Source organism: Carcharhinus amblyrhynchos, chromosome 2 (genome assembly GCF_965287045.1).
Source record: "Carcharhinus amblyrhynchos chromosome 2, sCarAmb.v2.hapA, whole genome shotgun sequence".
NCBI lineage: Eukaryota > Metazoa > Chordata > Chondrichthyes > Carcharhiniformes > Carcharhinidae > Carcharhinus > Carcharhinus amblyrhynchos.
In genome coordinates, this window is record NC_137325.1 from 79333251 (window position 1) to 79361149 (window position 27899).

At 42.2% G+C, this 27899-nt stretch overlaps 1 protein-coding gene across 6 annotated transcripts in view; it reads right to left on the reverse strand.

The window, feature by feature from the left end:
• Nucleotides 1–27899, reverse strand: part of ppp1r9a (protein phosphatase 1, regulatory subunit 9A) — a 321619-nt gene that overhangs the window by 84209 nt on the left and 209511 nt on the right. For all 6 annotated transcript variants that reach the window (XR_013889014.1, XM_080207861.1, XM_080207856.1 and 3 more), the window contains one exon: nucleotides 15029–15221. Coding sequence is in view for 5 of the 6 variants with exons in the window: in XM_080207861.1 (XP_080063987.1) it covers nucleotides 15029–15221 (193 nt within the window). In the remaining variant the exon portion in view is untranslated. The remainder of the gene's footprint in view (nucleotides 1–15028; nucleotides 15222–27899) is intronic.

Here is a 27899-nt window from a genome sequence, read left to right on the forward strand (position 1 = left end):
GCTAGCAAACAGAAATACAGACAAGATCTTCTACAATTATATAAAAAGGAAGAATAGTTAAAGCATAAGGATGGGAAATTAACAATGTGAAACAAGGAAATAGCAAAGACTTTGAACAAGTATTTTGCATGTATTGTCATGGTAAAAGACAAAGCACCCCAAGAATGGTAGAAAATCTAGGGAAAAAGCGAGTAACTTAAAAAATATATCACTAGAAAAAAAGTATTAGTAAAACTATTGAGACTAAAAGTTGACAAGTTCAATGGACCTGATGGCCTGCATCCAGAAGTCTTAAAAAAGCAGCTGCAGAGATGTAAGATATATAAGGGCACCAAAACTGCATACAATACTTTAGGTGTGGCCTCATCACCGCCCTATACAATTGCAAAAAAATCCCTATCCTTGTACTCAGATTCTCACGCTATGAAGGCCAACATACCATTTGCCTTCTTTACTGCCTGCTTTACCTGCGCGCTTACTTTCAGTGAGGACTCCAAGGTCTCGCTGAGTATCCACTTCTCTCATTTTACACCCATTCAAGTACGTAAAATCAGAGAAGTGGATAATGGCAATCTATCTTCTTATTATTGCTACCATAGTGGATAATCTCACATTTATCCACATTAAACTGCATCTGCCATGCACACACCCACATACTCAGCTTGTCCAAATCCAGCTTTCCATCCATCTCAAGACACCGCCTGCAATCCCACGTGTTTTGGAGGGCAGTTATTTTTCAGTCACATTACTGTGGATCTGGCGTCATACGTAGGCCAGATCAGGTAAGGGTAGCATGTTTCCTTCATTAATGAACGATATGGGTGTTTACCACAATCTACTTGTTTTAAGAACATTACTACTGAGACTAGCTTTTCATTCCAGATATATTAATTGAATTCAAATTCGTCCAACTGCCACTTAGTTAAATAGCATTGGAGAAATTAATCAGACTATTTTTACTGATTTGTTTAACTTTGTCATTCCCATTATTTCTGGAATTATTTTATATTTTCTATCATGAAAACAGATTAAAAAGTCTTTGCCATTTCCTTACACCCCATTATAATTTTATCTCTAATAGCCTCATGTTTATTTTAATGAATCTTTTCTGACCTGCATACCTATAGGAACATTTACAAATCTGTCTCATGCTAGTTTACTCACAAATACTCTTTCCTTATCAATTTACTTTTCCTTCTTTACTAAATTCCAGGGATCCGGGTTCAATTCCAGATTGGATGACTGTGTGGAGTTTGCACATTCTTCTTGTGTCTGCATCGGTTTCCTCCAGGTGCTCTGGTTTCCTTCCACAGTCTAAATATGTGCAGGTTAGATGGATTAGCCATGGTAAACATGTGGGGTAATTGGGATAGAGCCAGGGGGAGACCTGGGTAAGATATCTGATAGAGTCGGTGCAGACTTGATGGGTCGAATAACCTACTTCTCCCCAGAGAGCTGCAGAAACTGGGTTCCTGAATATATTTAAAGCTGAATTAGATAATTTTTGACTTACAAGGGAATCAAGTGATACTTCTAAGTGGCTTGCTCAGCCATTTCAGAGGAGAGTTAATTTTCAGTCACATTACTGTGGGTCTGGGTCACGCATAGGCCAGGCCAGATAAGGACAGCAAATTTCCTTAATTAAAGGAATTTTATGATTGGCCAACTTTTTCCAAAGAGTTTTTTTCCTTAATGGAATGTATCTATACCTCTGATCATACAAAAGCACCCATCAGAAGGAACTCAGCAAATTCTGCTACCTTGGGTAGAAGGTCACAGACGATCTGCCCTTTGGGACAGAACTCAATACACGCATTGGGAAAGAAGCTACCTCTTACGGCCAAAGTACAAATAGTGCATTGGATAATACCAAGCCGACTGAGCCTTTGGTCCATGCTGACGGCTTGCAAGGCTAGTCTCCTTGGCATCATGTTGTATGACTGTGAAACATGGGTGACTTACAGCTATCAGAAAAAGTTCAATGATTTCCATCTTTGCAGTGTGTGATGCATTGTGGATATATCCTGGCAGGACAAAATCTTGAATGCAGCAGTCCACTCACAGTCACAGCTACCAGACATATGGGCATTAAGCAAACAGAGGTTGCACTGGTGGATCATTGTCTGCAGGGTGGAAGATAGACGCATACCCAAAGACATTCTGTATGATGAGGTACTGGAGTCAGATGATCAGTATGGCACTCAAGGCTCCACTCCAAGGGTGCTTGCACGTGTACCATGAAGGCCCTAAAAGTTGACTATCACAGCTAGGAGATGCTAGCTAGCAAAAGAAAGAAATAGCGACATCTTCTATGGATTGGTATGCACTATTACGATGACCAGTGGCTACAGCAGCTTGGCAATGCCAAAAAACATCCACCATGTCACTTCATGTGCAGCACTTGTGGCAGAACCTGTCTCTTGACAGCCTTCAGCAAAGATTCACCAAATGAGCTGCATCCCACTTAGATAGATGCTTGCTGAATGTCCATCGTCTCTCATAGATAAAAGGATGGCAACACAACCCAGCTGGATAACTTTCATCCCTGCAATATTGCCCACAACATCACCTTTACCTGATCGTCTATGCCCAATTCCTTTTCCATGTTTTGTTATCCCTGAGCGCCAATGAAATGCTTTCTTTAATGAACCCCCGAGCTCAATTCCTCAAAATCGGCAGCTCATCCAAAATGCTTTACAAAGGGAGTTGGATAACTGTCTGTAAGGTGAGCTATTTACTTGTACGAAGAGCGAGCAAAAAAATTCGAGTCATCAAGGCAGCAAAGTTGTAGAACAATACAATCAGTTTTATTATATTTGAATGGCTTATTTCTGTGCTGTGATATTTTCATTATATAAATTCCTATTCTGCTCTAAGCCCTCTTTGTCCTTGCTGACCTGTTGGTTTCTTTTTCCTTACTGCTGCAAATTCAAAACCCTTCTCATTTACAAAACCCTCCCACTGTTTCAATTTCACCCTATCATTACAACCTCAACCATTTAACCCCTTGATTCTAGCCTTACTATGCTCAATTATCAGGGGCCATTTCCTACAGATACTTTGGACCTAATCTCTATGAATTCTCCTCTAAATCCATCACTTCAGTTTCTTTTCCAACCTTTAAAAATCTCTTCCAGATCTTTCCAACCATGCTTCCTACCTGTCCCCCTACTGAAAGATTTGTAGTTCAAAGATGAAAACTATCTTGAGTGTCAAAATATTTTCCATTTTAAGGGCTATAAGAGTGATCTCCACTTAAGAATAATGTAATTAATTTTTTTTATGCTTTGTTACCTATAAGGGTGAAGCTTTAGAATATTGCACATACCATCACAATATTGGATATTCTTGCGTGAAGTATAATGAAATTCTGATGTATAATTGGACTGAAATGATGATAAAAAAACTTACCAAAAACCTCATTTGGAAACTTCATTGTTGAAGTTTCAATGTCTTCTGTGAATGATTAAAGGATCTTTCAATTACTAACAAGCATCACAAATACATATTTATCGGTGAAATCAACTGAAATATCTTCCAATATAACCTATCACACCTTTCCAATCATCTTCTATTCTAGATACCTACACTTGTTATAAATTGTTTCTTTCAGATACAATATACAGACACCAGAACTAAGAACATACAACTATCACAAACAACTGAACAGGTGTAGGCTTCTCTCGCACAAAAAACATTCTAGAACAAAAACAGTGAACTCATGGAGGATTTTAAAACAATGAAAGGGTTTCACAGGGTAGGCATAGAGATGATATTTCCATTTGTAGGGGCTTTCAAAACTGGGGATGATAAGTATGAGATAGTCACTGTTGTAAGGGTTGTCTGGTTGAATACTAAATGTATGAACAACTCGACTCCAAGGTTACTTTCCATAGGTGCTGTCTCCACTGTGCTCTTTCTAGACTCTGTTGCACACAGACTACTATCCTGTGACACTCTGTGGATGGCACGGTTCTCCAGACCCACATTAACCCTTATTCGGCTGAACACCCTTATAGTACACCTCCCTCAAGTCCTTACCAAAACATATTTACAGCGTAATCTTCTTTACTTGCTACTCCTTCTCCCTCCTCTCAAGTCTGACTTTATAAAGATTTGGAGGCTTGACAATTATTCCACATCTTTTGGTGGAATGCTAGTCACAGGTGTTTTGGGTTGGCTTGGTTAGTTTGGCCTTAAAATTGTAGTACAGAGTTTCCGACACTTGGATGAATTGATTCGCTATTCCATTTTTTCCAAACTGTTTCATCTTTATGGACAATCCATCTGCTTTGTTCAGACATTGTGAATTTGTCCCATTTCTTCCGAAGGGAATGTTCACTCTGTCCATTCCTAGAGTGGATGCGAACTTTTTTCATGGGGTCTGCATGTTCTTGCTGGATGAAGTTGTTTCAGAAATGGAACTTTCATTTCCAATTTTCCAATTCTTTTTCAAGCTTATGAATCTTTTCAACAGCTCAGCAACGAGTGTGATGAGTTCAATTGTCTTTCCTTCAAAGTTATCTGCAAAATCCTTATACAAGCTTAACAATTTCAGCTGGGCACTCCATTCTTTTGGGAATCTTTCTTCCATGGTCACTGCGTGCTCCTTGAACTCTTTCAATTCACTCATTACTCTGTCAATCTGTTCAGTAGAAATTCACTTATTTGCTTAAAACGTCTGGATTTACTCAATTGCTTCACTTTGTATTTTCATGTAATTTCCTTGCACCTCCTTGAGCTCTTTCTTCCATTCTGCTGTTAAAGACAGTCTTCATGCCGCTGAAGTTATATGTACTTCTTTTGCATTTGAGCTTGAAGAATTGTTTCAATTGTTTTGTTTTGTTGACCTATTGTTGCTTCATGCTGCACTTCAGCGCACTGCTATACTACCAATGATAGTTCCAATGCAGCCTTTTCTGAACAAGTATTCAAGTTCTTTAAGTCTTGCTTTTCCAGGTCCATGTATTAAAGTTGCGGCCTTGAAAGATTATTTGAAAAATTGAGTGCATTTTCTGTCTGCTCTTGTCCCTGGCTATACTTCTAGTTGAGTTTCGCCATCTCCCACCCTGGTTTGCCAATAATTACATTCAGTTATTTCCTCCAGTATGTTTATGACACCTCAGAAATTTGTTTATTCAGATCTCGAGCAATGTAGTGCATTAGTTTATCATGCATTTTTAGAATACTCAGCTTGAATTCTGTGTTGCAAATTTTCCAATTCAGCTTTGATGCAAACCTTTTCTAACCTTATTTAGTTTCACTTTTGTAGGGTTTGTACATTTTGGAATTCATCAGACTTCATACAAAGTCAACCATTTGCTCCGTAATGCCACTTTGCTGCTGTAGTTCAAGCAATGTCGAACTTCCCAAAAAGGTGTATTTTCAGGACTTCTGGAAAATTGTTGGCCTCTCTGGTGCCCTCATGTGGTTTGCTCAGTTAATATCTTTTCTCCTTCTGTAACTGTACTGATGGGTTTTCTGTTCCTCTTTTTACACTGCACAACTACTTAAAATATTCATCAAAATTTTATAGTAATTAACTAAAGCTGGACTCATCATTAGGATCACTTCTGCATGTTCACAAAGCCAGCATGAAAAGGCATTGATCTGGACTTTTTCTGACTTTCTACTTAGACCTGATGTACTCTTGTACTTTAGAAATTCTTTTCTCAAGGATGCCAGTTTTCCTGTTAGGTTTAGCCCTTGGATAAGTCCAAATTGTTGCAGATGAATGGAATTCTGATCCATGATTAAATTTTTAAAAGTATGTTCTGCTTTAAGAGCTTTCTGAATTCAAGATGGCATTGTCATTCACTTGGTGACGAAGTCAGGTCAGATTGCTTTGCTGAGTTTTTTCTCAATGTTCCAGTATTTTAGTTTTTCTTTGCATTTTCTGAGGAAAACCTCAAGCTTCCACCATGTTGTAAGAGTTTTTTGGTGTATCACTGGAAGGACTAGATGCATATGTAATTTAGTTTTAGTTATTTGTTAACAACTCATTACTGTATATATGCATATCCAAGGTACAGCCCTGCATGGGTATTATTTCCATGCTGGCTCCTTCTAGATTTTATTACACTCACTCCACCATGTGATTCTCTACATCATATCGTGGACAGTACTTCACTCCAGTCCCACGTTAATCCTTACTCTGATAAGCATCCTTACATTACAACTACTAAAGTCGGTTTCTTCATCCAGTGAGTGGTTGGAAAACAGAGTGGCCGCGATTAATAGCTAGATGCATTAAAGGGGAAGCGGACAGAAGAGGGACAATTCAAACTACTGATTTCCTCATACCAACTGTCCATAAGCAGAAGGAGTTTTGAACTTTTTTAAAAAAAATTGATGGCCTGCGTCCCAGGTACCTTGTGCAATCCAGTTGTACAAATAATCGACAGCAAATTTAGGGTTAACTCATAAATTTAGTTTGTTTTACACATTCAAAATCAGGAATGAAAGTGCTTGCCATTTCCCATCCACATATTCAGACAGTAAAAGATGGAGGGGGAGAATGATAGAAAAAAAAGCTTTACATTAGACAGACAACACTTATTAGTTCATTTGAATTCCAGAGTGGAATTCTGTTTTGATGTCTTTGTGGCTAGTTAAACAATACAAAAATCCTTGAAGTTCCAGCATATCGTGATCATTCAAATTTTCTGTGTGAAGCCTGTGGCAAGGGTTTTGTATAGAGAAGTTTGTTTGAATGGCACATTTTGTATACTTGTTAAGAGCTATACAAAATCATGATTGTTTTTCTAACTGGTAAAAGTTATTGCTAATTTTCTTTCTATACATGTTAACCGTATACTTAAATAAATTGTTTACAAAAAGCTCTTTAGTGGGTCAGTTGAATCATACCTGAAGTGTAGCATCTCATACTCACCCTAGACAAATTCAAATTTATGATCCAGATGGACTTCAGAAAACACTTTGGAGTTTCTGACATGAATTATAACAGAGTTGAGACTGTCTACTGAGCTTGGCAACTGGAGTTATGTCCAGCTGATATTAAAATAGCAGTCTTGCCATGAAGACCAGAGATGCAATATTAAATTGCCCAAATGCCTGGAATCTTGGGTCATGGGACCTTCCTTCTTCACAACATCTTCAAAGAAATGTTTATTCAGCGTCTCAAACTAGCTTTGGTTTCAGAACAGATAACACCTTCGTCATTAGGTGTTGAAAGGGGTGCCATCTGTGTTCAGCATATAGAGTTTGGGAAACTATTTCCATAGCAGACCCAACTCCAATGGCAAGGTTGGCTTATGCAAATGACACCCCTGTAGTTCCCTCCGAAATTGTTCTGAGAAATCCCAGATATGATAACAGTCTGTCAGTAGCTTTTTAGGCATAATGAAGAGTGACATTCCAGAAACTGACAAAAAATAATGATTTTGTACTTGAAATTCCTGGAGATAGCACGCAGACAGAGGGTCAACTCTGAGATCAGGTAACTTGTTCAGCAGAAAAAGACCGGTTTTAAAAATAAGTAGCAATAAGGGTAACATTTTAAAATATATAATGCTGGGTTTCTTTGTGTTAACACATCAAAGAATGAAATGGAATGTTCAAAGAGTGAATTGAAATAAGGCGGGAGGAGACTCATATAGAGCGCAAATACCTGAATAGACCTGTTGGGTTGAATGGTTTGTTTTGTATTAAAGACTTGTTATCTAATGCTGCGTAATTATGATTTTCCGTGACAAGTATCTGATACACATTGTCAATTTGAGGATAAGGGGTAAGCCTTTTCGGACTAAGGTGAAGAGAAATTTCTTCATCCAGAGAGTGGTGGGTTTGTGGAATTCACTATCACAGAAACTAGTTGAAGCCAAAACACTGTGCAATTTCAAGAAGATTGTAAATATAGCTCTTGGGGCTAATGGGAACAAGGGACATAAGGACAAAGCAGGATCAGGATATCTGATGATCAGCCATAATCAAGATGAATGGCAGAGCAGGCTTAAAGGGCTGAATGGTCTACTCCTACTTCTATTTTCTATGTTTCTATATTCCGCTTACATGTAGGAGGTATTAGGTTGGAAGAACCATTGATAAAACAAATTAATGCTGAGCTCTCATTGAGAATTGATCTGTATGCATTTGAAGCAAGATATAATTTATGGATCTAATAAAGCAACCAGTAATCATGCTTGTCTCTCCAAAACTACTGTAACAATCTCATGTATAATTTATTAGGTATCTCTTTTGAATACCAAACAAACAAAATAACTCAAATTAACTGAAGGACAAATTAAAAAGGGCAGCTCCCCAAAAGGAGGGGGAACAGCCCAAATCAAAAATAAAATCACAAAGGAAACTTAAAACATTAAATCATAATGTGGCTATCAGAGTTGATAATACACCCCAAAATTATAGTTTATATTCAGACCACAAAGGGTTAGACAAAGGGAGAATAATTAATCTCAGATGAGAGAAGGGGAAAAGGGAGAAAGGTGAGAGAGGACGATGGGGATATTGTTATGAAATCCAGCTTACCTTAAGAACAGAGAACAGAGGTCATGAAGTCTCAGGGCTTTCAAGTATGTATGGATTGGAAGTGGGCTGCATAGAATGCTTACAGTGCAGGAGGCCATTCAGCACATCAAGTCTACACCAACTCTCTGACAGAGCATCTTATCCAGGATACCCACAATATCCACATAAACCTGTGCATTGCCCCACTAATCTCCCTAACCCACACATCTTGGGACAGTAAGGGGCAACTTAGCATAAACAATCCACCTAACCTTTGGACTGTGGGAGGAAACTCATACAGACATGGGGAGTACACACAAACTCCACAGAGTCACCCAAGGCAGGAATCAAACAAGGGTCCATAGGGGTAGCAATGCTAACCAGTGTGCCACCGTGCTATCCATGTGAGATTCAGGAATGTGAATTCTTTGGGACAAGGACAGGTCAGTGGAAATGCACATTAAAAAGCGTGAAAACCCAAGTCATGTGACTGGGAATGGAGCTCCATTGCAGGTAAGTGTCACAGGCAGTGGATGGAGATAGGTCCCAGTTAAAAAAGAGCAGAGAAACAAACCCAATGTGGGAAATGGGCTGCAGATAGCAGAGTGCAAGTGGTGAGAGCTCAGAAGAAGTTTCAGCATTCTAAGGAGGCAGCAGAAGATTGGTGACTCTGTACTACTTTTCATCCACCTCTCTCACCTTTCTCCCTTTTCCCCTTCTCCCATCGGAGTAGTATTCTGCTTGGCATGGCCTAAGAACTGAGGTTCTGCCTATGAACCTGTGCTTGAATGCATACTCAGGATTCCAGGGGAATGGAATCTCAAGAGATAAGAACGAAATTCTGCAAGGTGAGCTTTTGTTGAGGCTGTCAGAGTTGGAGCAACATTTGAAGAGAATTCCAAGGTGAGATCTTTGAAAGTGAAGACTGGAATTCCTCATGTGAGAGACAAAATTCCAATGATATTGGTTGACCCACACAGTGTTTATTGATACCCAAGAAGATTGTTGAGAAATCTGTGGGCTCATTCTTGGTCACCATTTATTGCACAGTGTCCACAGTTTGCCTGTTAATTCACATGCACCTCAGATTTACCCTGATTTTTCAAGAGGATATGATAGATATTGTAAAATGTTTTAACTTTCTGACCTTGCATAATAGTTTACTTTTGTTTTCTCAAACCCGTGAAATATTGTGACTGATGCTCTTAGTGTCTTGAATCTCAAATTTTGTCTACAAAATGTTATTGGTCCCTGGCCAGATCTTATCAAAACTTGGGGTTTGGTCTAGGATCATAAGTGGACTGTGGATGAGGTGCTAAAAAGAGAGGAGTGATGGGAATGGGAAGAAAGAGGAATATTGGTAAGTGAACTTGTCTCATTTGATGGGGAAGCTTTATCACATGAGAGATGAGGGGGTGGTGGGGGAGACGTAGAAGGTCTTGTTCAGATGTGGGTGAGGTTGGGACATGGGAGGTATGTGCAGGTGCTAAGGCTGAAATCTGGTATGGGGAAGGGGAAGGGGAAGGGGAAGGGATACAAAAAGATTGCTTGGGTGCTGACATTGGTCTGAGGTCAAAATCCTGCTCGGAGCAGGTTACAAAAGGCAAAGTTTTGAGGAGGTCTTCTCAGTCTTCTCAAGGAGATGGATGGATGGAGAATGTGTCAAATGTTACGTGTGAAATTCATACAATACAATTTATCCTTGCTCTTCTCCCCTTTACAGTGACATTTAGTGATTTGCATGCATGTACATTCAAACGATTTTGTTTCTCCATGGTTCAGTCTCTTGGCATTCAGAAAATATGCCAATTCATTTTGTCTGTATCTAAAATGGACGATCATATACTTCCCCAAAGTGTCCTCTCCACCCATCAGTTTTGTTCATTCAATTATTCTACTTAAGTCCCTTTGCAACTTCCTATTCCCACGCATACAACTTACTACGTCTCCTAACTAACAAGGCTTATACAGATTGCATTCACCTGGTGCTCTAAAAATCTATGCAATCAATGTAGTTTTCAAAAAGCTTTTCTGAAATGTATTAAACTAAAACAACAAAAAAAAGACCCACACTTACATGGCTATGCTGAAAGAATTAATAGGAATTCTTTGAACAACATCCATGCACTATCAACTTACTTAAGGGAATCTATGACAAAAATATTAATATATTTGTTAACCCACTGGATTTGCACATATATATGCTTGTGCTTTGCTTGTAGCAAATCAATTTACAAATGACAAGGAACAAAATATAAAGATTAAAAATGACTTTTCTTTAACACTTCTGCTATCTTCAAAAATAAAACTTGAGTCTCCCATAACAATATTTTCAAAAATCTAGGGACTTGAACAATTTCATTTCCTAAAACACTAAAATGTACATTTCCAAATGAAAATGGCATGTATGTGCAGGATTCCTCTTGCAACAGCATAACTGGCTAAATGCTAGTCCTAATACGACAGTTAAGAAAAACACACACAAAGATATATTAAAATAACATTTTTACATCTACAATGTTGACCATTTAGGCAACTGGAAATCCAAATACCTAACATACATACAAGTGAAGAACACTTTAATAATTAAAACATTAATTACCATTTTTTAACCCAACATCAACAACAGTAGCAAACTGATTCACATGCTATTAATAGTCTGTAAGCATGATAAAATCAGCATTTAAAAAAACTTCAACCTAAACAAGTTTTTGGTATCAAGCAGTTCCTAGTTTCAACCCATGAAACACATTCCAACCATGCAGATGCAATTTCGGTAGCGCCAGAAACTCAATTTTTTGACCTGTTGTAACTGGATAACTGTGATTCAGAGTTTGGTCTGTTGAACTAGGTCAGTGTAAAGCTTTTAAAATATATAGTAATTACTGTATTTTCTATGCGCATATGGATAAACATAATCACACTAATAAATTAAAAAATGTGGATTCAAGCTTGAGTAATTACAAAAAAGTTTTACCCAATGCATTGCATTCAGTCAGCTTCTGACAAGAATGACACAGAAGCAAAGAAAATTGCTGCATGATGGTGCAAATATTGTGGACCTTTACAAGAATGGTAGTGAGTTGGAATATAAAGGCCAAGTTGAATACAGCCTCCTAATCAATGTCAACAAGACAAAGGTGATGGGGATGGGTGGAACGACCTGCAAGATTCTGATTAATAGAGTTCAGCTTGAACAGGTTAATTCCTTGGGTCACTCATCATGGAAGATGCAAAGTCTGCCGAAGAAATTTGGGCGTAACAAGGGTGGTGGCATTGTCAACTCACTTGAAAGAATATTGGGTAGACAAAGGTTCTCAATTAAAACAAAAATTGGTCTTCTGAAAGCTGTAAATTGTATGGCTGCGGAAGCTGGACCATCAAGAGGAGTGATGAGGCTCAAATAAAATCATTTAAAATCAAAGGAATATCAGACAGATATTGTGTGATTCATGGATGGCCAAACCAACAAACAAGTGGATATCTGAGAAAACTCGTATTAAGAGAAGCTTGTTTGAGGCAATGGTATCAAGGAAGCTCACATATTTTGTACAAGCAATGCGATCAGGAGGGGTGTTTAGAAAAAGAGAGAGGTAATGCAAGGCAATACACTTGGAAAATGTGCACAAGGAAGACCCAAGATGGCAATGAATGGATAATATCAGAACATGAAGTGGTCTCTCTATGGGATAGCATATATAACTCCATGTCGTGTAAATACTGTTAAAGCTCCCAACACCTAAATTACAGACATACACACTGAATCATCTTTGATTTTTTGCAGGAATACCTGTGCTTTGCCCTACGTCTTAGCTGATGATGACACAGGACAAGAATCAGAACTCATGAAAATGTAGCGAAAACCTACATCCTATAATTTTTACGTAATTGCATTGCAATACTAATGACATTTCAACCCAACAGAGCTCATGGCATATCTTGAACTCAAAAGTTTTACTTATTCTTACCTATTATGGCACAGTGGTTAGCACTGCTGCCTCACAGTCATGGGGTCCCAGGTTCAATTCCAGCCTCAGGTCACTGTGTGAGTTTGCACTTTCTCCCCATGTCTGCATGGGTTTCTTCCGGGTGCTCCGGTTTCCTCTCAGTCCAAAGGTGTACCGGTTAGGTTGATTGGTCATACTAAATTGACCCTAGTGTGAGGGGTTAGTCTGATCTATAGGGTTCTGGGAATAGGGCCTGGGTGGGATTGTGCTCAGTACAGCCTCAATGAGACAAATGGCCTCCTTCTGTACTGTAGGGATTCTATGATTCTAATGACAAAAAAGTCTTGAACATATATAATACCTAGGTGCAGGTGGGAACTCTTTCTTATTCTTTTTGTTTTTTTTCCATTCTTTCATGAGGTGGGCATCATCAGCAAGGCCAGCATTTGTTGCCTGTTCCTAATTGCCCTCAAGACTAGTTAGGAGTCAACTATGTTGCTGTGGGTTTGGAGTCGCATGTAGGCCAGAACAGGCAAGGACAGATTTCCTTCTCTAAAGGACACTAATGAATGAGATGGGTTTTTAGAACAATCAACACTGGTTTTGACATCATTACTGAGTTGATCTCACAGTTACAGATTCTTATTAAGTAACTGAATTTTAATTCCACCAGCTGCCTGGGTACGATCTGAATCCATGTCTCCAAAGCATTAACCCTGGGCTTCTGAATCCAGTTGTGGAACAATTTCTTCACCATATCCTACAGTCAAGACATTTTACCAAATTGTGGGACTAGAATGGGCAGGCTGCCAATTTAAATATCTAACGGCCCTATCAAGGGCCATTTTACAAGGCTGTTGGCATTTTGACAACTGTCGATCATTTTATAAAGTGAACTTCCTGAGACAAGTTCCACCTCAAACTCAGTAAATGACCATCACTCAAAAAATTAAAGAGGAAAGGACTAGCTAAGCCAAGGTAGGCTCATCCGCAATATTTATGCTGGGATGTGATGAGCATGCATTCAGTGCAAAGTCCAGCCTATATATATCAGAAAATACTCCTGAACACAATCTAGATACTCCTGCCCCTCTCTTCCCTTTCCAATATTAATATCCTAGTCTATACTAGTATAATTGAAATCCTCCATATAATTGTTCATTATTCTGGCATTTGTCTCTAATTTCCTTGCAAATTCATTGCAAGACATCTTTTCTACCAGCAGGTGGCCTATAGCATACACAGTAAGAAGTCTCACAACACCAGGTTTAAATCCAACCAGTTTATTTGATAGTAATCCCACAAGCTTTCAGAAATGGTGTTTCTTCGTCAGGTGTGTGGAAGGTTCTGATCAGAGACAGGCAAATAAAGACACACACAGTTTACAGAATACTTATTAGAATGCAAGACTAAATTTATTGAGAGACTTCTTACTGTGTTTACCCCAGTCCAACGCCAGCATCTCTACATCATGACTTCTATAGAATACACCCAGCAATGCGATTGTACCTCTACTGTTTCTTCACTGTAACCAAATAGATTACGTCCTTCCCCTTCTGGGGCATCATCTCTCACCAGCGCTATAATGTTTTCATTAATGAACACTGCTACCACACCACCTTTCTTTCCTGAACACCTATTTATCCAGGAAAATTTAGTACCCAGCCCTGTCCTCACTGAATCAAGTCTCAATTACCGCCATGTCATATTTCTATGTGACAATCTATGGCTGTAGCTGACAAACTTTATTTGCCACACTCCATGCATTTACATGTCGTAGTAGAGATGGGTACAATATTGTCTTTTAAAAAGCATTTAGAGAGTTACATTGATAAGATGGGTATAGAGGGATATGGGCCAGATGCGGGCAATTGAGACCAGCCTAGTGATTAAAAAAAGAGGCAGCATGGACGAGTTGGGCCAAAGGGCCTGTTTCCTTGCTGTAAACATCTAAGACATCCATGCACAATAATATTGTTAATTTAGATTATTTTACATTTCCTCTGACACTGACCCCACTCTTTATTTCCTACCATATTGCTACCTCAACGCCTCCTGTAACCCCTGTAAGTTAAAGTTTCGCCATTAGCACTTGCAACTCACCCCCCAAGGACAGTGGTTTGAGATTTGTTCAGTTACAACTGATCTAACTTGTACAGGTCTCATTTCCCTCAGAACAGGTCCCAGTGTCCTTGAAATCTAAAGTGCTTCCTCCTGTATCAACCATGCATTAATCTGTTCTATCCTATTTCTATACTCACATTTGAGAGATACACGGAAATTTCTGGAGATTGTCACCTGAGGTCCTGTTTGCTAGTTTCCTTCCTAGCTCCCTAAACTCTGCTTGCAGGATTGTCATTTCATAGAAATCTGCATACCGTAAAAATAGCAAAAAATATTCAGTTTCAAAAAAAAGCACATTTTCCTGATTTTCATGCATTCAACGTGAAGCTGAAAAATTCTCCATTTTAGATTTTCTTTCATGCCTGGTGATGGATCATCCAACAATAAAAAATATTCTAAACAGTTTTCCAAATCGAACTAGGTAGTATTAAAATGTGTAATTATCCTTTACTTATATCAGATCTCCCCACCTTCAATTGAACCATCAAGATTGTACTCCTGCATTCTTGTAAAGCTATCAATAGCTTTAAGAGAAGGTTCTCTCATTGTATCCATGAATGATGTTTTCCTTTCCTGCTCCTCTCCAAAGATGTTATTGTTATTGTTCATTTGTGTTCCATTCGTCCTTGTTAATTTTTGAAGTTCGATCTTCAGTTCTGCAATCTAGAAAAAGGGATATTTTTAAATCAAGGCTAAAAGACAGTCATAGAATTTTACAGCATAAAAAGATGCCCTTTGGCCCATTGTGTCAGCAGTGGTCATCAAGCCCCTATCTATTCTAATCCCAATTTTCAAAAATTGGTCCATAGCCCTGTATGCTATGGCATTTCAAGTTCTCATCTAAATGCTTCTGAAATGCTGCAAGGGTTCCTGCCCCCATCATCCTTTCAGGCAGTGAGTTCCAGATCCCCACGACCTTCTGAGTGAAGAAGCTTTTATTCAAATCTCCTCAATCATCTTCCCCTTATCTTAAATCTATGCCTGTTGGATATTGACCCCTCTATTAAGGGGAAAGGTTCTTTCTTTTCTACCCTATGTCCCTTATATTTTGTAACCCTTGATCAAGTACCTCCTTAGTCTTCACTGCTCTAAGGAAATCAACCCCAGTCCAGCCAGCTTCTTTTCACAGTTGAAATGCTCCAGCCCAGACAACATCCTGGTGAATTTCCTCTGGGCCCTCATCCTTCTTATAGTGTGGCGACTAGAACTGCACACAGATTACTCCAGCTGTGGCATAATGAGCACCTGACACAGCTTCTTCTTAACTTTCCTGCTCTTGTATTCTTTGCCTTGGCTAATAGAAGCAGGTATCCTATATGCCTTCTTAAGCACCTTATCTACCTGTCCTGTTGCTTTCAGGGACCTTGAGGTCCCTTTGGTTGTCTGTCTTCTTAGGGTCCTACTGTTCACTGTATTGGCTTGCCCTTTTATTTCTCCCAAAATGCATCACCTCACACTTTTCAGGGATAAATTCCATTTGCCACTGCACTGCCCATCTGACCAGCCCGCCTGTATCATCCTGTAATATAGAAGTACCATAAGTAAATTGGGTCAATTGACTTAAGTGAGAATCTTACAATAACATTATCACTTTGTAAGACTTATATAGCTTCTTTTGAGGGGAATTAATAACTATCATAGCCTACAAACTATACTTCCCTGAATTGCAAATTCTAAAAGCAGAACATAGGGAACTAGGAAACAAGCTGAAAAGTAGGACCTCAAAGGTTGTTATCTCAGAATTACTATCTGTGTCACATGTTAATCAGAGTAGGATATATGGGATGAATATGTGACTGAAAAGATGGTGTGAAGGGAAGGGTTTCAGGTTCCTGGGGCATTGGGACTGGTTCTGGGGGAGGTGGGGTCTATACAAATAAGATGGGTAGCACCTGGGCAAGACCAGTACTGAGGTTCTTGGGGGTAAGTGTGTGTGTGTGTGTGTGTGTGTGTGTGTGTGTGTGTGTGTGTGTGTCCCAAAAGTTAAAATTCCAATTTGGGGCAAGGCCAATTGTGACAGTATGAGACAGGAACTTTCAAAAGTTGGTTGGGGGGCGTCTGTTGGGAGGCAAAGGTTCAGCTGGTAAGTGGGAGGCTTTCAAAAGTGTGTTAGAGGATTCAGGCTAAGCACATTCCTTTTAGACTGAAAGCAAGGCCAGTAGAAGTAGGGAACCCTGGATGACTTGGGACATTGAGGCCCTGGTCAAAAAGGAGGAGGAGGCATGTGACATGTATTGTCAGCTGGGATCAAGTGGATCCCTTGACTGGTACGGAGATTGTCAGAATAGAGTTGAGAGAGAAATCAGGAGGGCAAAAAGGGGACATGAGATTGCTTTGGCAGATAAAACAAAGGAGAATCCAAAGAGCTTCTACAAATACATAAAGGGCAAAAGAGTAACTAGGGAGAGAGCAGGGCCTCTTAAGGAACAACAAGATAATTTATGTGTGTATCCACAAGACATCCTAAATGACTATTTCTCATCTGTATTTACTGTTGAAAAAGGCATCGATGTTAGGGAACAAAGAACATAGAAAAGTACAGCATGTGAGTAGGCCCTTCGGTCCTCCAAACCTGCACCTATCATGACGCCTGCCTAAACTAAAACCATATGCACTTACGGAGTCCATATCCTTCCATTCCCATCCTATTTCAAGTATTTGTCTAGTTCCCCTTAAATGCGGCTATCGTATCCGCTCCCACCACTCCTTTGGCAGCACGTTCCAGACATTCACCACCCTGTGTAAAAAAAACTTGTCTTGCACATCTCCTCTAAACTTTTCCCCAAGCACATTAAACCTATGTTCCCTAGTACATGACTTTTCTACCTAGGAAAAAGCATCTGACTATCCACTCTGTCCATGCCACTCTTAATCTTGTAAACCTCTATCAGATCACTCCTCAGCCTCGGTCGTTCCAGTAAGAACAAACCGAGTTTATCCAACCTCTCCTCATAGCTAATACGCCTCAGACCAGTGTGTCCCCTAGCAGGGATACTTGAAACAACAACAGCCGCTGGTGAAGTGCCTGAATATTGGAGGGTAGCAAATGTTGTGCCACTTTTAAGAAGGGCTACAGGGAAAAGCCTGGGAACTACAGACCAGTGAGCCTAATGTCTGTAGTGGGTAAGTTGTTAAAAGGTATTCTGAGTGACAGGATGTACAGGCATTCAGAAAGGCAAGGACTGATTAGGGACAGTCAGTATGGTTTTGAGTGGAAAATCTTGTCTCACAATTTTGACTGAGTTTTTTGAAGGGGTAAGAAAGAAGGTATATGAGCACAGTGCTGTTGACATTGTCTACATGGAACTTAGCAAGGCACCGCATGATAGGTTGTTGCGCAAGGTTAAATCTCATGGCATTCATGCTGAGGTAGTTAATTATACACAAAACTGGTTTGATGACAGAAGTCAGGGGTAGTTGTAGATGGTTGTTTTTCAACTGGAGGCCTGTGACCAGCGGTGTGCCTCAGGGATCAGTGCTGGGTCTATTTTTATTTGTCATTTATATTAATGATTTGGATGAGAACTTAGGAGGCATTGTTAGTAAGTTTACAGTTGACACCAAGATTGATGGCATAGTGGACAATGAAGAAGGTTATCTGGGATTGCAACAGAATCTTGATCAATTGAGCAAGTAGGCTGATGAATGGCAGATGGAGTTTAGTTTGAATAAATGCAAAATGATGCATTTTGGTAGACTGAATTGGGGCAGGATTTACTCAGTTAATGGTAGAGCATTGGGGAGGGTTATAGAACAAAAAGATCTATGAGTATAGGTTCATAGCTCCTTGAAAGTGGAGTCACAGATGGACAGGGTGGTGAAGAAGGCATTCAGCATACTTGGTTTCATTCATCAGAACACTGAATGCAGGAATTGGGGCACCCTGAAGTTGTACAAGACATTGGTAAGGCCACACTTGGAATACTGTGTACACTTCTGGTCACCCTATTATAGAAAGGATATCATTAAACTAGAAAGAGTGCCAAAAAGATTTACTAGATTGCTACCGGGACTTGATGGTTTGAGTTATAAGGAGAGGCTGGATAGACTGGAACTTTTCCCCTGAAGCATAGGAGGCTGAGGGATGATCTTCTAGAGATCTATAAAATAATCAAGGCATAGATGAGGTATATACGCAACTTCATTTTCCCAAAGGTAACAAAGTCTAAAACTGGAGGGCTTAGGTTTAAAGTGAGAGGAGAGAAATACAAAAGGGTCCAAAGGGGCTACTTTTCTACACAGAGTGGTGAGTGACTGGAATGAGCTGCCGGAAGCAGTAGTACAGGCTGGTACAACTGTGTCTTTTAAAAAGCATTTATACAGTTACATGGGTAAGGTGGGTATCAAAGGATATGGGCCAAATGTGGGCAATTCGGACTAGCTCAGTGGTAAAAACTGGGCAGCGTGGACAAGTTGGGCTCAAGGTCTTGTTTCCATGCTGAGAACTTCTAATACCTACAAGAAATTGTTTTATTGCAATTGTACAGGGTGCTAGTGACGCCACACTGGCATATTGTATGCAATTTTGCTATCCTTATTAGAGGAAGGATGTCCTTGCTATAGAGGGAGCACCAGGCTGATGCCTGGAATGGCAGAGTTGTAATGTGAGGAGAAAATAAGTCAGTTAGGATTGTATTCATTAGAGTTTAGAAGAGTGAGACAGGACATAAGAATATAAGAACATAAGAAATAGGAGCAGGAGTAGGCCAACTAGCCCTTTGAGCCTGCCCCACCATTCAATAAGATCATGGCTGATCTGAAGTGGATCAGTTCCACTTTCCCACTTTCTCCCCATAACCCTTAATTCCCTTGTCTGTCAAAAACCTACCTACCCGTGACTTAAATATATTTAGCAAGGTAGCCTCCACCACTTCAACGGGCAGAGAATTCCAGAGATTCACCACCTCCTCAAGTTCCTCCTCCACTCTGTTCTAAACTGCCCCCTCCCTTATCTTGAGGCTGTGCCCTCTAGTCCTGCTGTCATTTCTGAGCAGGAAGAATCTCTCTACCTCTACCCTATCCATCCCTTTCATTATCTTATATGTCTCTATAAGATCCCCCCTCATCCTTCTAAACTCCAACGAGTACAGACCCAGCCTATTCAGTCTCTTTTCATAGTCTAACCCCCTCATCTCCAGTATCAGCCTAGTGAACCTCCTCTGCACTCCCTCCAAGGCCAAAATATCCTTACGCAAGTGCGGCGACCAAAACTGCACACAGTACTCCAGCTGCGGCCTCACCAGTGCCCTGTACAGTTGCAACAAGACCTCCCTGCTTTTATATTCTATCCCCCTCGCTATGAAGGCCAGCATCCCATTCACCTTCTTGATCACCTGCTGCACCTGCAGACTGGGTTTTTGCGACTCATGCACAAAGACCCCCAGGTCCTCTGCACTGTAGCACGCTGCAGCTTTTCGCCCTTTAAATAGTAATCCCTCCTACTATTATTTCTGCCAAAGTGGACAACCTCACACTTGCCAACATTGTACTCCATCTGCCAGGTCCTTGCCCACTCGCTCAGCCTATCCAGATCCCTCTGCAGACTTTCCACACCCTCCGCACAATTTGCTTTTCCACTCATCTTTGTGTCATCAGCAAATTTCGTCACCCTACACTCAGCCCCCTCCTCCACATCATCTATATAAATGGTAAATAGCTGAGGTCCCAGCACCGATCCCTGCAGCACTCCACTAGTCACCAACCGCCAATCAGAATAGCACCCATTGATACCAACTCTCTGCCTCCTATTAGACAACCAATCCTCTATCCACGCTAACACCTTACCCCCAACTCCATGCCCCCTAACCTTCTGAAGCAACCTTTTATGCGGCACCTTATCAAACGCCTTTTGAAAATCAAGAAACACCACATCCACCGGTTCCCCTCTGTCTACCGCACTAGTCACATCCTCATAGAAATCCAATAAATTTGTCAAACATGACTTCCCCTTAGTGAATCCGTGCTGCGTCTGCTCTATCAAACCATTCTTTTCTAGATGCCTCGCTATTTCTTCTTTGATGACGGATTCAAGCATTTTTCCAACTACAGACGTTAAACTGACCGGCCTATAATTCCCTGCCTTTTGCCTGCTACCTTTTTTGAACAGCGGCGTAACATTAGCCGTTTTCCAATCTTCCGGCACTTCCCCGGAATCCAGCGAAGTTTGACAAATAATCACTAAGGCATCTACTATAACCTCTGCCATTTCCTTCAGAACCCTGGGATGCATTCCATCCGGTCCTGGGGACTTGTCCACCATCAGTCCTGTTAGTCTATCAAGCACTACCTCTCTACTGACAGTAATCGCATTCAGGCCCTCAACTCCTACCATCCTTCTATCTTTAATATCTGGCAAACTATTCGCGTCCTCCTCCGTGAAGACTGAGACATTTCCTCATCTCCCACCACTATATCCCCCCTCTCATCCTCTAAGGGTCCAACATTCACTCTAGCCAGCCTCTTCCTCTTTACATTTTTGTAAAAACTCTTACTGTCCTTTTTTATATTTAGTGCTAGTTTAACTTCATAGTCTATCCTTCCTTTCTTTATCAACTTCTTAGTCATTCTTTGTTGATTTTTAAACCTCTCCCAATCTTCTAATCGCCCACTACTTTTAGCCACTCTAAACGCATCAGCTTTTAATTTAATACTCTCCTTTATTTCCTTCTATAACCACGGCTGGTTATCCCTTCTCCTACATTCCTTCTTTACCGTTGGAATATATTTCTGCTGAGCACCGAAAAAGATCTCCTTAAAGATCCTCCACTGTTCCTCGGCAGTCCTACCAACCAATCTGCGTCCCCAATCTACATTTGCCAATTCCTCTCTCATCCTATTGTGCTCCCTTCTGTTCAAACAGAGGACACAGGTTCGGGACCCTACTTCCTCATCCTCCATCTGCATCAAAAACTCAACCATACAAAGATCGCTCGTCCCAAGAGGATCCCTTACAAGATCCCTAATTCTTCCTGCCCCGTTACACAACACCAGATCTAAGATAGCTCGCTCCCTCATTGGTTCTGTCACACACTGTTCAAGGAAACTATCCCTACAGCATTCCAAGTACTCTTCCTCAAGCCCACCGCGTCCGACTTGGGTCAACCAACCAATACGCAGATTGAAATCCCCCATAATTATCGCCGTTCCATTTCTGCACACATCATTTATTTGCTTGTTTATAGCCCACCCCACCTCCAAGTTATTATTTGGGGGCCTAAAGACCACACCCACCAGCATCCTCCTCCCCTTACTGTTCCTTATCTCCACCCACAACGATTCTACGTTCTGCTCTTTGGAGACTATATCTTCCCTTACTACCGCCCTGATATTATCCTTAATCAGCAGAGCGACCCCACCCCCTTTTTCCTCCCGTCTATCCTTCCTAAACACTTGATACTCCCGGACATTCAGCTCCTAGTCCCTGTCACCCTGCAACCACATTTCCGTAATGGCCACCAGATCATATCCATTTGTGCTGATCTGCGCCACCAGATCATTCACTTTGCTCCGAATGCTACGTGCATTCAGGTAAAGTGTCTTTATCTCAGCCTTTATCTGGACCCTATTTGCAGGAACGCTACCAACCTTTCTCATGCCCCTTATTCCCATTATTATTGGGACATCCTCAACATTTTCCCACGCCCGTACCCTTTCTTTTACTTTAGACATTGTAATTTCTCCCACCCCTGCACCCTTACCCCCCCCAAATTAGTTTAAAGCCCTATCTACAGTCCTAGTTATACGATTCACCAGGACTCTGGTCCCAGCACGGTTCAGACGAAGACCATTTCATCTCAACAAGTTCCACCTGCCCCAATACTGGTGCCAATGCTCCATAAATTCAAACCCATTCCTCCCACACCAATCCCTGAGCCACCCAGTCATCTCTTTAATCCTATTTACCCTACGCCCATCGGCATGCGGTTCAGGTAGTAATCCAGAGAACCTTGTCGGTTCTGCTTTTTAATTTGATTCCCAGCTTTGTATACTCCCTGTGCAGATCCTTAGTTTCCATTTTGCCTATGTCATTGGCACCCACATGCACCACAACGACCAGATTCTCACCCTCCCACTCCAGGTTCCTTTGCAGCCCAGATGAGACATCCTGGACCCGAGCACCAGGCAGACAACACACCCTTCTGCATTCTTTATCACTGTGACAAAAGACAGTGTCTATACCCCTAACTACACTATCCCCAATTACCACTACATTCCTCTTTATTTCTTCCTCTTTGTCCTGTGTCTGCATCACTGTACCATGGGCAGTTTGCGCATCAACCTTACAGCCCTCATTATTGTCCACACCAGGAGCAAGAACCTCAAACCTGTTGTGCAGATTGAGAGGCCGAGGCCGAGGCCTTTGGGTTCCCCCCCCCACTCCCTCCCCCCCCTCCCCCCCCCCCACCCTCCCCCCCCCCACCCTCCCCCCCCCCACCCTCCCACCCTCCCCCTCCCCCCCCACCCTCCCCCCCCCCACCCTCCCCCCCTCCCCACCCTCCCACCCTCCCCTCCCCCCCCACCCTCCCCCCCTCCCCCTCCCCCCCCTCCCCCCCCCACCCCCCCTCCCCCCCCCAACACACACCCTCTCCCCCCCCCACACACGCCCTCTCCCCCCCCCACACACGCCCTCTCCCCCCCCCACACACGCCCTCTCCCCCCCCAACCACACGCCCTCTCCCCCCCCCAACACACGCCCTCTCCCCCCCCAACACACGCCCTCTCCCCCCCCCACCACACGCCCTCTCCCCCCCCACACACGCCCTCTCCCCCCCCACACACGCCCTCTTCCCCCCCCCACACACGCCCTCTTCCCCCCCCCACACCCACCCTCTTCCCCCCCCCCCACACCCACCCTCTTCCCCCCCCACACCCACCCTCTTCCCCCCCCCACACCCACCCTCTTCCCCCCCCCACACCCACCCTCTTCCCCCCAGTCCCCCACTCCCCCCTCCTTCCCCTCAACAGCACCCTCTTGTTCCTGACCCTCAGAGTTAGCCAGACTAGGGGGTGTGAATCTCTCTTGCAACCCATTATCCAGGTTACACTCCCTCTCCCTGATGAGCCTCAGTGTCTGAAGCTCAGAGTTCAGCTCATCTACTTTGAGCTGGAGCTCTTCAAGCAACCAGCACTTACTGCAGATATGGTCACTGGGAAGGACCTTGGGGTCCACCAGCTCCCACATCATACAGAAACAGCACATCACGTGCCCCTCCACCACAGTCTTAGTGATTTCTAAACACAGTTAAGAATTTAAACGCACCTTAACTTGGATCTTGTAGAAACTTATAAAATTCCAAAAGGGTTAGACAGGATAGATTCAGAAAGAATGTTCCCAACAGTGGGGGAGTCCAGAACTTGGGGTAACAGTTTGAAGGGGTAAAACCTTTGGGACTGAGGTGAGCAGAAATTTCTTCACCCAGTGAGTGGTGAATCTGTGGAATTCACTACCACAGAAAGTAGTTGATGCCAAAAGAAGACTTTGGCTGATAGGGTTAAGGAGAATCCTAAGGCGTTCTATAGGTATGTCAAGAACAGAAGGTTGGTTAGGGCAAGGTTAGGGCCAGTTATAGACGGAAGAGGGAAGTTATGTGTGGAACCGGAGGAGATTGGTGAAGCATTGAACCAATATTTCTCTTCGGTGTTCACGCAGAGGGACATGGATATAGCTGAGGAGGACACTGGGTTGCAGGGGAGTAGAATTGACAGCGTTACAGTTGATAAGGAGGATGTGCTGGATATTCTGGAGGGTCTGAAAATAGATAAGTCCCCTGGTCCGGATGGGATTTACCCCAGGATTCTCTGGGAGGCAAGAGAAGTGATTGCAGAGCCTCTGGCTCTGATCTTCAGGTCGTCGTTGGCCTCTGGTATAGTACCAGATGATTGGAGGTTAGCGAATGTTGTCCCATTGTTTAAGAAGGGGAACAGAGACTTCCCCGGGAATTATAGACCGGTGAGTCTCACTTCTGTTGTGGGCAAGGTTTTGGAAAAAATTATTAGGGATAGGATTTATAGTTATTTGGAGAGTAATGAGTTGATTGGAGATAATCAGCATGGTTTTGTGGCGGGTAGGTCGTGCCTTACTAACCTTATTGAGTTTTTTGAGAAAGTGACCAAAGAGGTGGATGGGGGTAAGGCAGTGGACGTGGTGTATATGGATTTTAGTAAGGCGTTAAGGTTCACCATGGTAGGCTTCTGCACAAAATGCAGATGTATGGGATTGGGGGTGATCTAAGGAACTGGATTAGGAATTGGCTAGCAGATAGGAGACAGAGGGTAGTGGTTGACAGTAAATATTCATCATGGAGTTCGGTTACAAGTGGTGTGCCTCAGGGATCTGTGTTGGGGCCACTGCTGTTTGTGATTTTTATTAATGATCTGGATGAGGGTATAGTTGGGTGGATCAGTAAATTTGCTGATGACACCAAAGTCGGAGGTGTGGTAGATAGTGATGAAGGGTGTCATAGTTTGCAGGAAGACTTAGACAGGTTGCAGAGCTGGGCCGAGAGGTGGCGGATGGAGTTTAATGCAGAGAAATGTGAGGTAATTCACTTTGGTAGGAATAACAGATGTGTTGAGTATAGGGCTAACGGGAAGACTTTGAATAGTGTGGAGGAGCAGAGGGATCTAGGTGTATGTGTACATAGATCCCTGAAAGTTGGGAATCAAGTAGATAAGGTTGTTAAGAAGGCATACGGTGTCTTGGCGTTTATTGGTAGGGGGATTCAATTTAGGAGTCGTAGCGTTATGTTGCAACTGTACACAACTCTGGTGCGGCCGCACTTGGAGTATTGTGTGCAGTTCTGGTCCCCACATTACAGGAAGGACGTGGAGGCTTTGGAGAGGGTGCAGAGGAGGTTTACCAGGATGTTGCCTGGTATGGAGGGGAGATCCTATGAGGAGAGGCTGAGGGATTTGGGGTTGTTTTCGCTGGAAAGAAGGCGGCTAAGAGGGGATCTTATTGAAACATATAAGATGATTAGAGGTTTAGATAGGGTGGATAGTGATAGCCTTTTTCCTCTGATGGAAAAATCTAGCACGAGGGGGCATGGCTTTAAACTAAGGGGGGGTAGTTATACGACAGATGTCAGGGGTAGGTTCTTTACCCAGAGGGTGGTGAGGGATTGGAATGCCCTGCCTGCTGCAGTTGTAAATGCGCCTAGTTTGGGGGCGTTTAAGAGGTCTGTGGACAGGTTTATGGACGAAAAGGGATTGGTTTAGGTTAGTGGGTCATTGTTGTTTTTTTTTTAACTGGTCGGCGCAACATCGTGGGCCGAAGGGCCTGTTCTGCGCTGTAATGTTCTATGTTCTAAAACATTTTGGGAGTAGTGGCCACAATATGATAGAATTGAACCCTGCAGTTTGAGAGGGAGAAGTTGGAGTCAGATATAACAGTATTACAATTAAATAAAGGTAGCTAAAAAGACATGAGGGAGAAGTTGGCAAGAGTTGATTGGAAAAGGAGCCTAGCAGGGAAAACCTTGGAACAGCAATGTCAGGAGTTTTTGAGAGTTATTTGGGAGGCACAACCGAAATTCATCCCAAAGAGGAAGAAACATGCTAAAGGGAGGACGAGGCATCCATGGCTGATGAGGGAAGTCAAGGACAGTATAAAAGCAAAAGAGAAAGCATACAAAGTAGCAAGGATTAGTGGGACACCAGAGGATTGGGAAGCCTTTAAAAGTGAGCAGAGGGCAACTAAAAAAGCAACTGGGGGAGGGAGGAATGGAATATGAGTGTAAGATAGCTAATAATATAAAAGAAGATAGGAAGAGTTTTTTTTCCATATATAGAAGGTAAGAGAGAGAGAGAGACAAAAATAGCCACTGGACACTGGAAACTGGAAAATGAGGCTGGAGAAGTAATAATAGGAAACAAAGCAATGGCAGAGGAACTGAAAAGTTACTTTGCATCAGTCTTCATGGGATGCCAGAGCTCCAGGAGAGTCAGGGGGCACAGGTAATGGCCATCACTAAAGAGAAGGTTCTGGGGAAACAAAGGTCAACGGTGGATAAATCACTTGGACCCGATGGACTACATCCCAGCGTTCTAAAAGAGATAGCTGAGGACATTATGGTGACAGTGGTGGTGATCTTTCAGGAATCACTGGAGGCAGGGAGGGTACCAGAGGACTGGAAAGTATCAAATGTAACACAGCTATGTAAGAAGGGAGGGAGGCAGCAGACAGGAAATTATAGGCCAGTTAGCCTGACTTTGTCACTGGCAAGATTTTAGAGTCCATTATTAAAGATGGGATCGCAAAGTACTTGAAAGTCATGATAAAGTAGGACTGAGTCAGCATGGCTTCATTAAGGAGACGTCATGTCTGACAAATCTGTTAGAATTCTTTGAGGTGGTAACAAACAAATTAGATAAAGGAGAACCAGTGGGCATGATGTATTTAGATTTCCAGAAGACCATTGACAAGGTGTCGCATAGGAGACCGTTAAATGGGTTAAGTGCCAATGGTGTTATGGGTAAGATCCTGGCATGGAGAGAGGATTAACTTACTGGCAGAAGGTAGAAAGTGGGGATAAAGGGGTCTTTTTCAGGAAGGCGACCGATGTGCCTCAGGGGTCAGTGCTGGGACCACAACTTTTCACAATATATATTAACAATTTGGAAGAAGTAACTGAAGGCACTGTTGCTAAGTTTGCAGATGATACAAACATATGTAGAAGGACAGGTAGTACTGAGGAAACAGGGGAGCTGCAGAATGACTTGGACAGGTTAAGAGTGTGGACAAAGTGGAGGCAGACAGAATGCAATGCGGAAGGGGGAGTGGAGGCATAAACTATTTTTTAAATGGGAAAATGCTTAGAAAATCAGAAACACAAAGGGACTTGGGAGTCATTGTTCAAGATTCTCTTAAGGTTCACGTGCAGGTTCAGTCAGCAGTTCGGAAGACAAATGCAATGTTAGTATTCATGTTGAGAGGGCTAGAATACAAGAGCAGGGATGTACTCCTGAGGCTGTATAAGGCTCTGATCAGACCCCATTTGGAGGACTGTGAGCAGTTTTGGGCCCCATATCTAAGGAAAGGTGTGTTTGGCCTTAGAAAGGATCCAGAGGAGGTTCACATGAAAGATTCCTGGAATAAAGAGCTTGTCATACGAGGAATGGTTGAGGACTCTGGGTCTGTACTCGGAGTTTAGAAGGATGAGGGGGGATCTTATTGAGGCCTGGATAGAGTGGATATGGAGAGGATGTTTCCACTACTAGGGAAAACTAGAACCGGAGGCACAACCTCAGGCTAAAGGGATGATCCTTTAAAACAGAGGTGATGAGGAATTTCTTCAGCCAGAGACTGGTGAATCTGTGGAACTCTTTGCCCAAAAGGCTGGA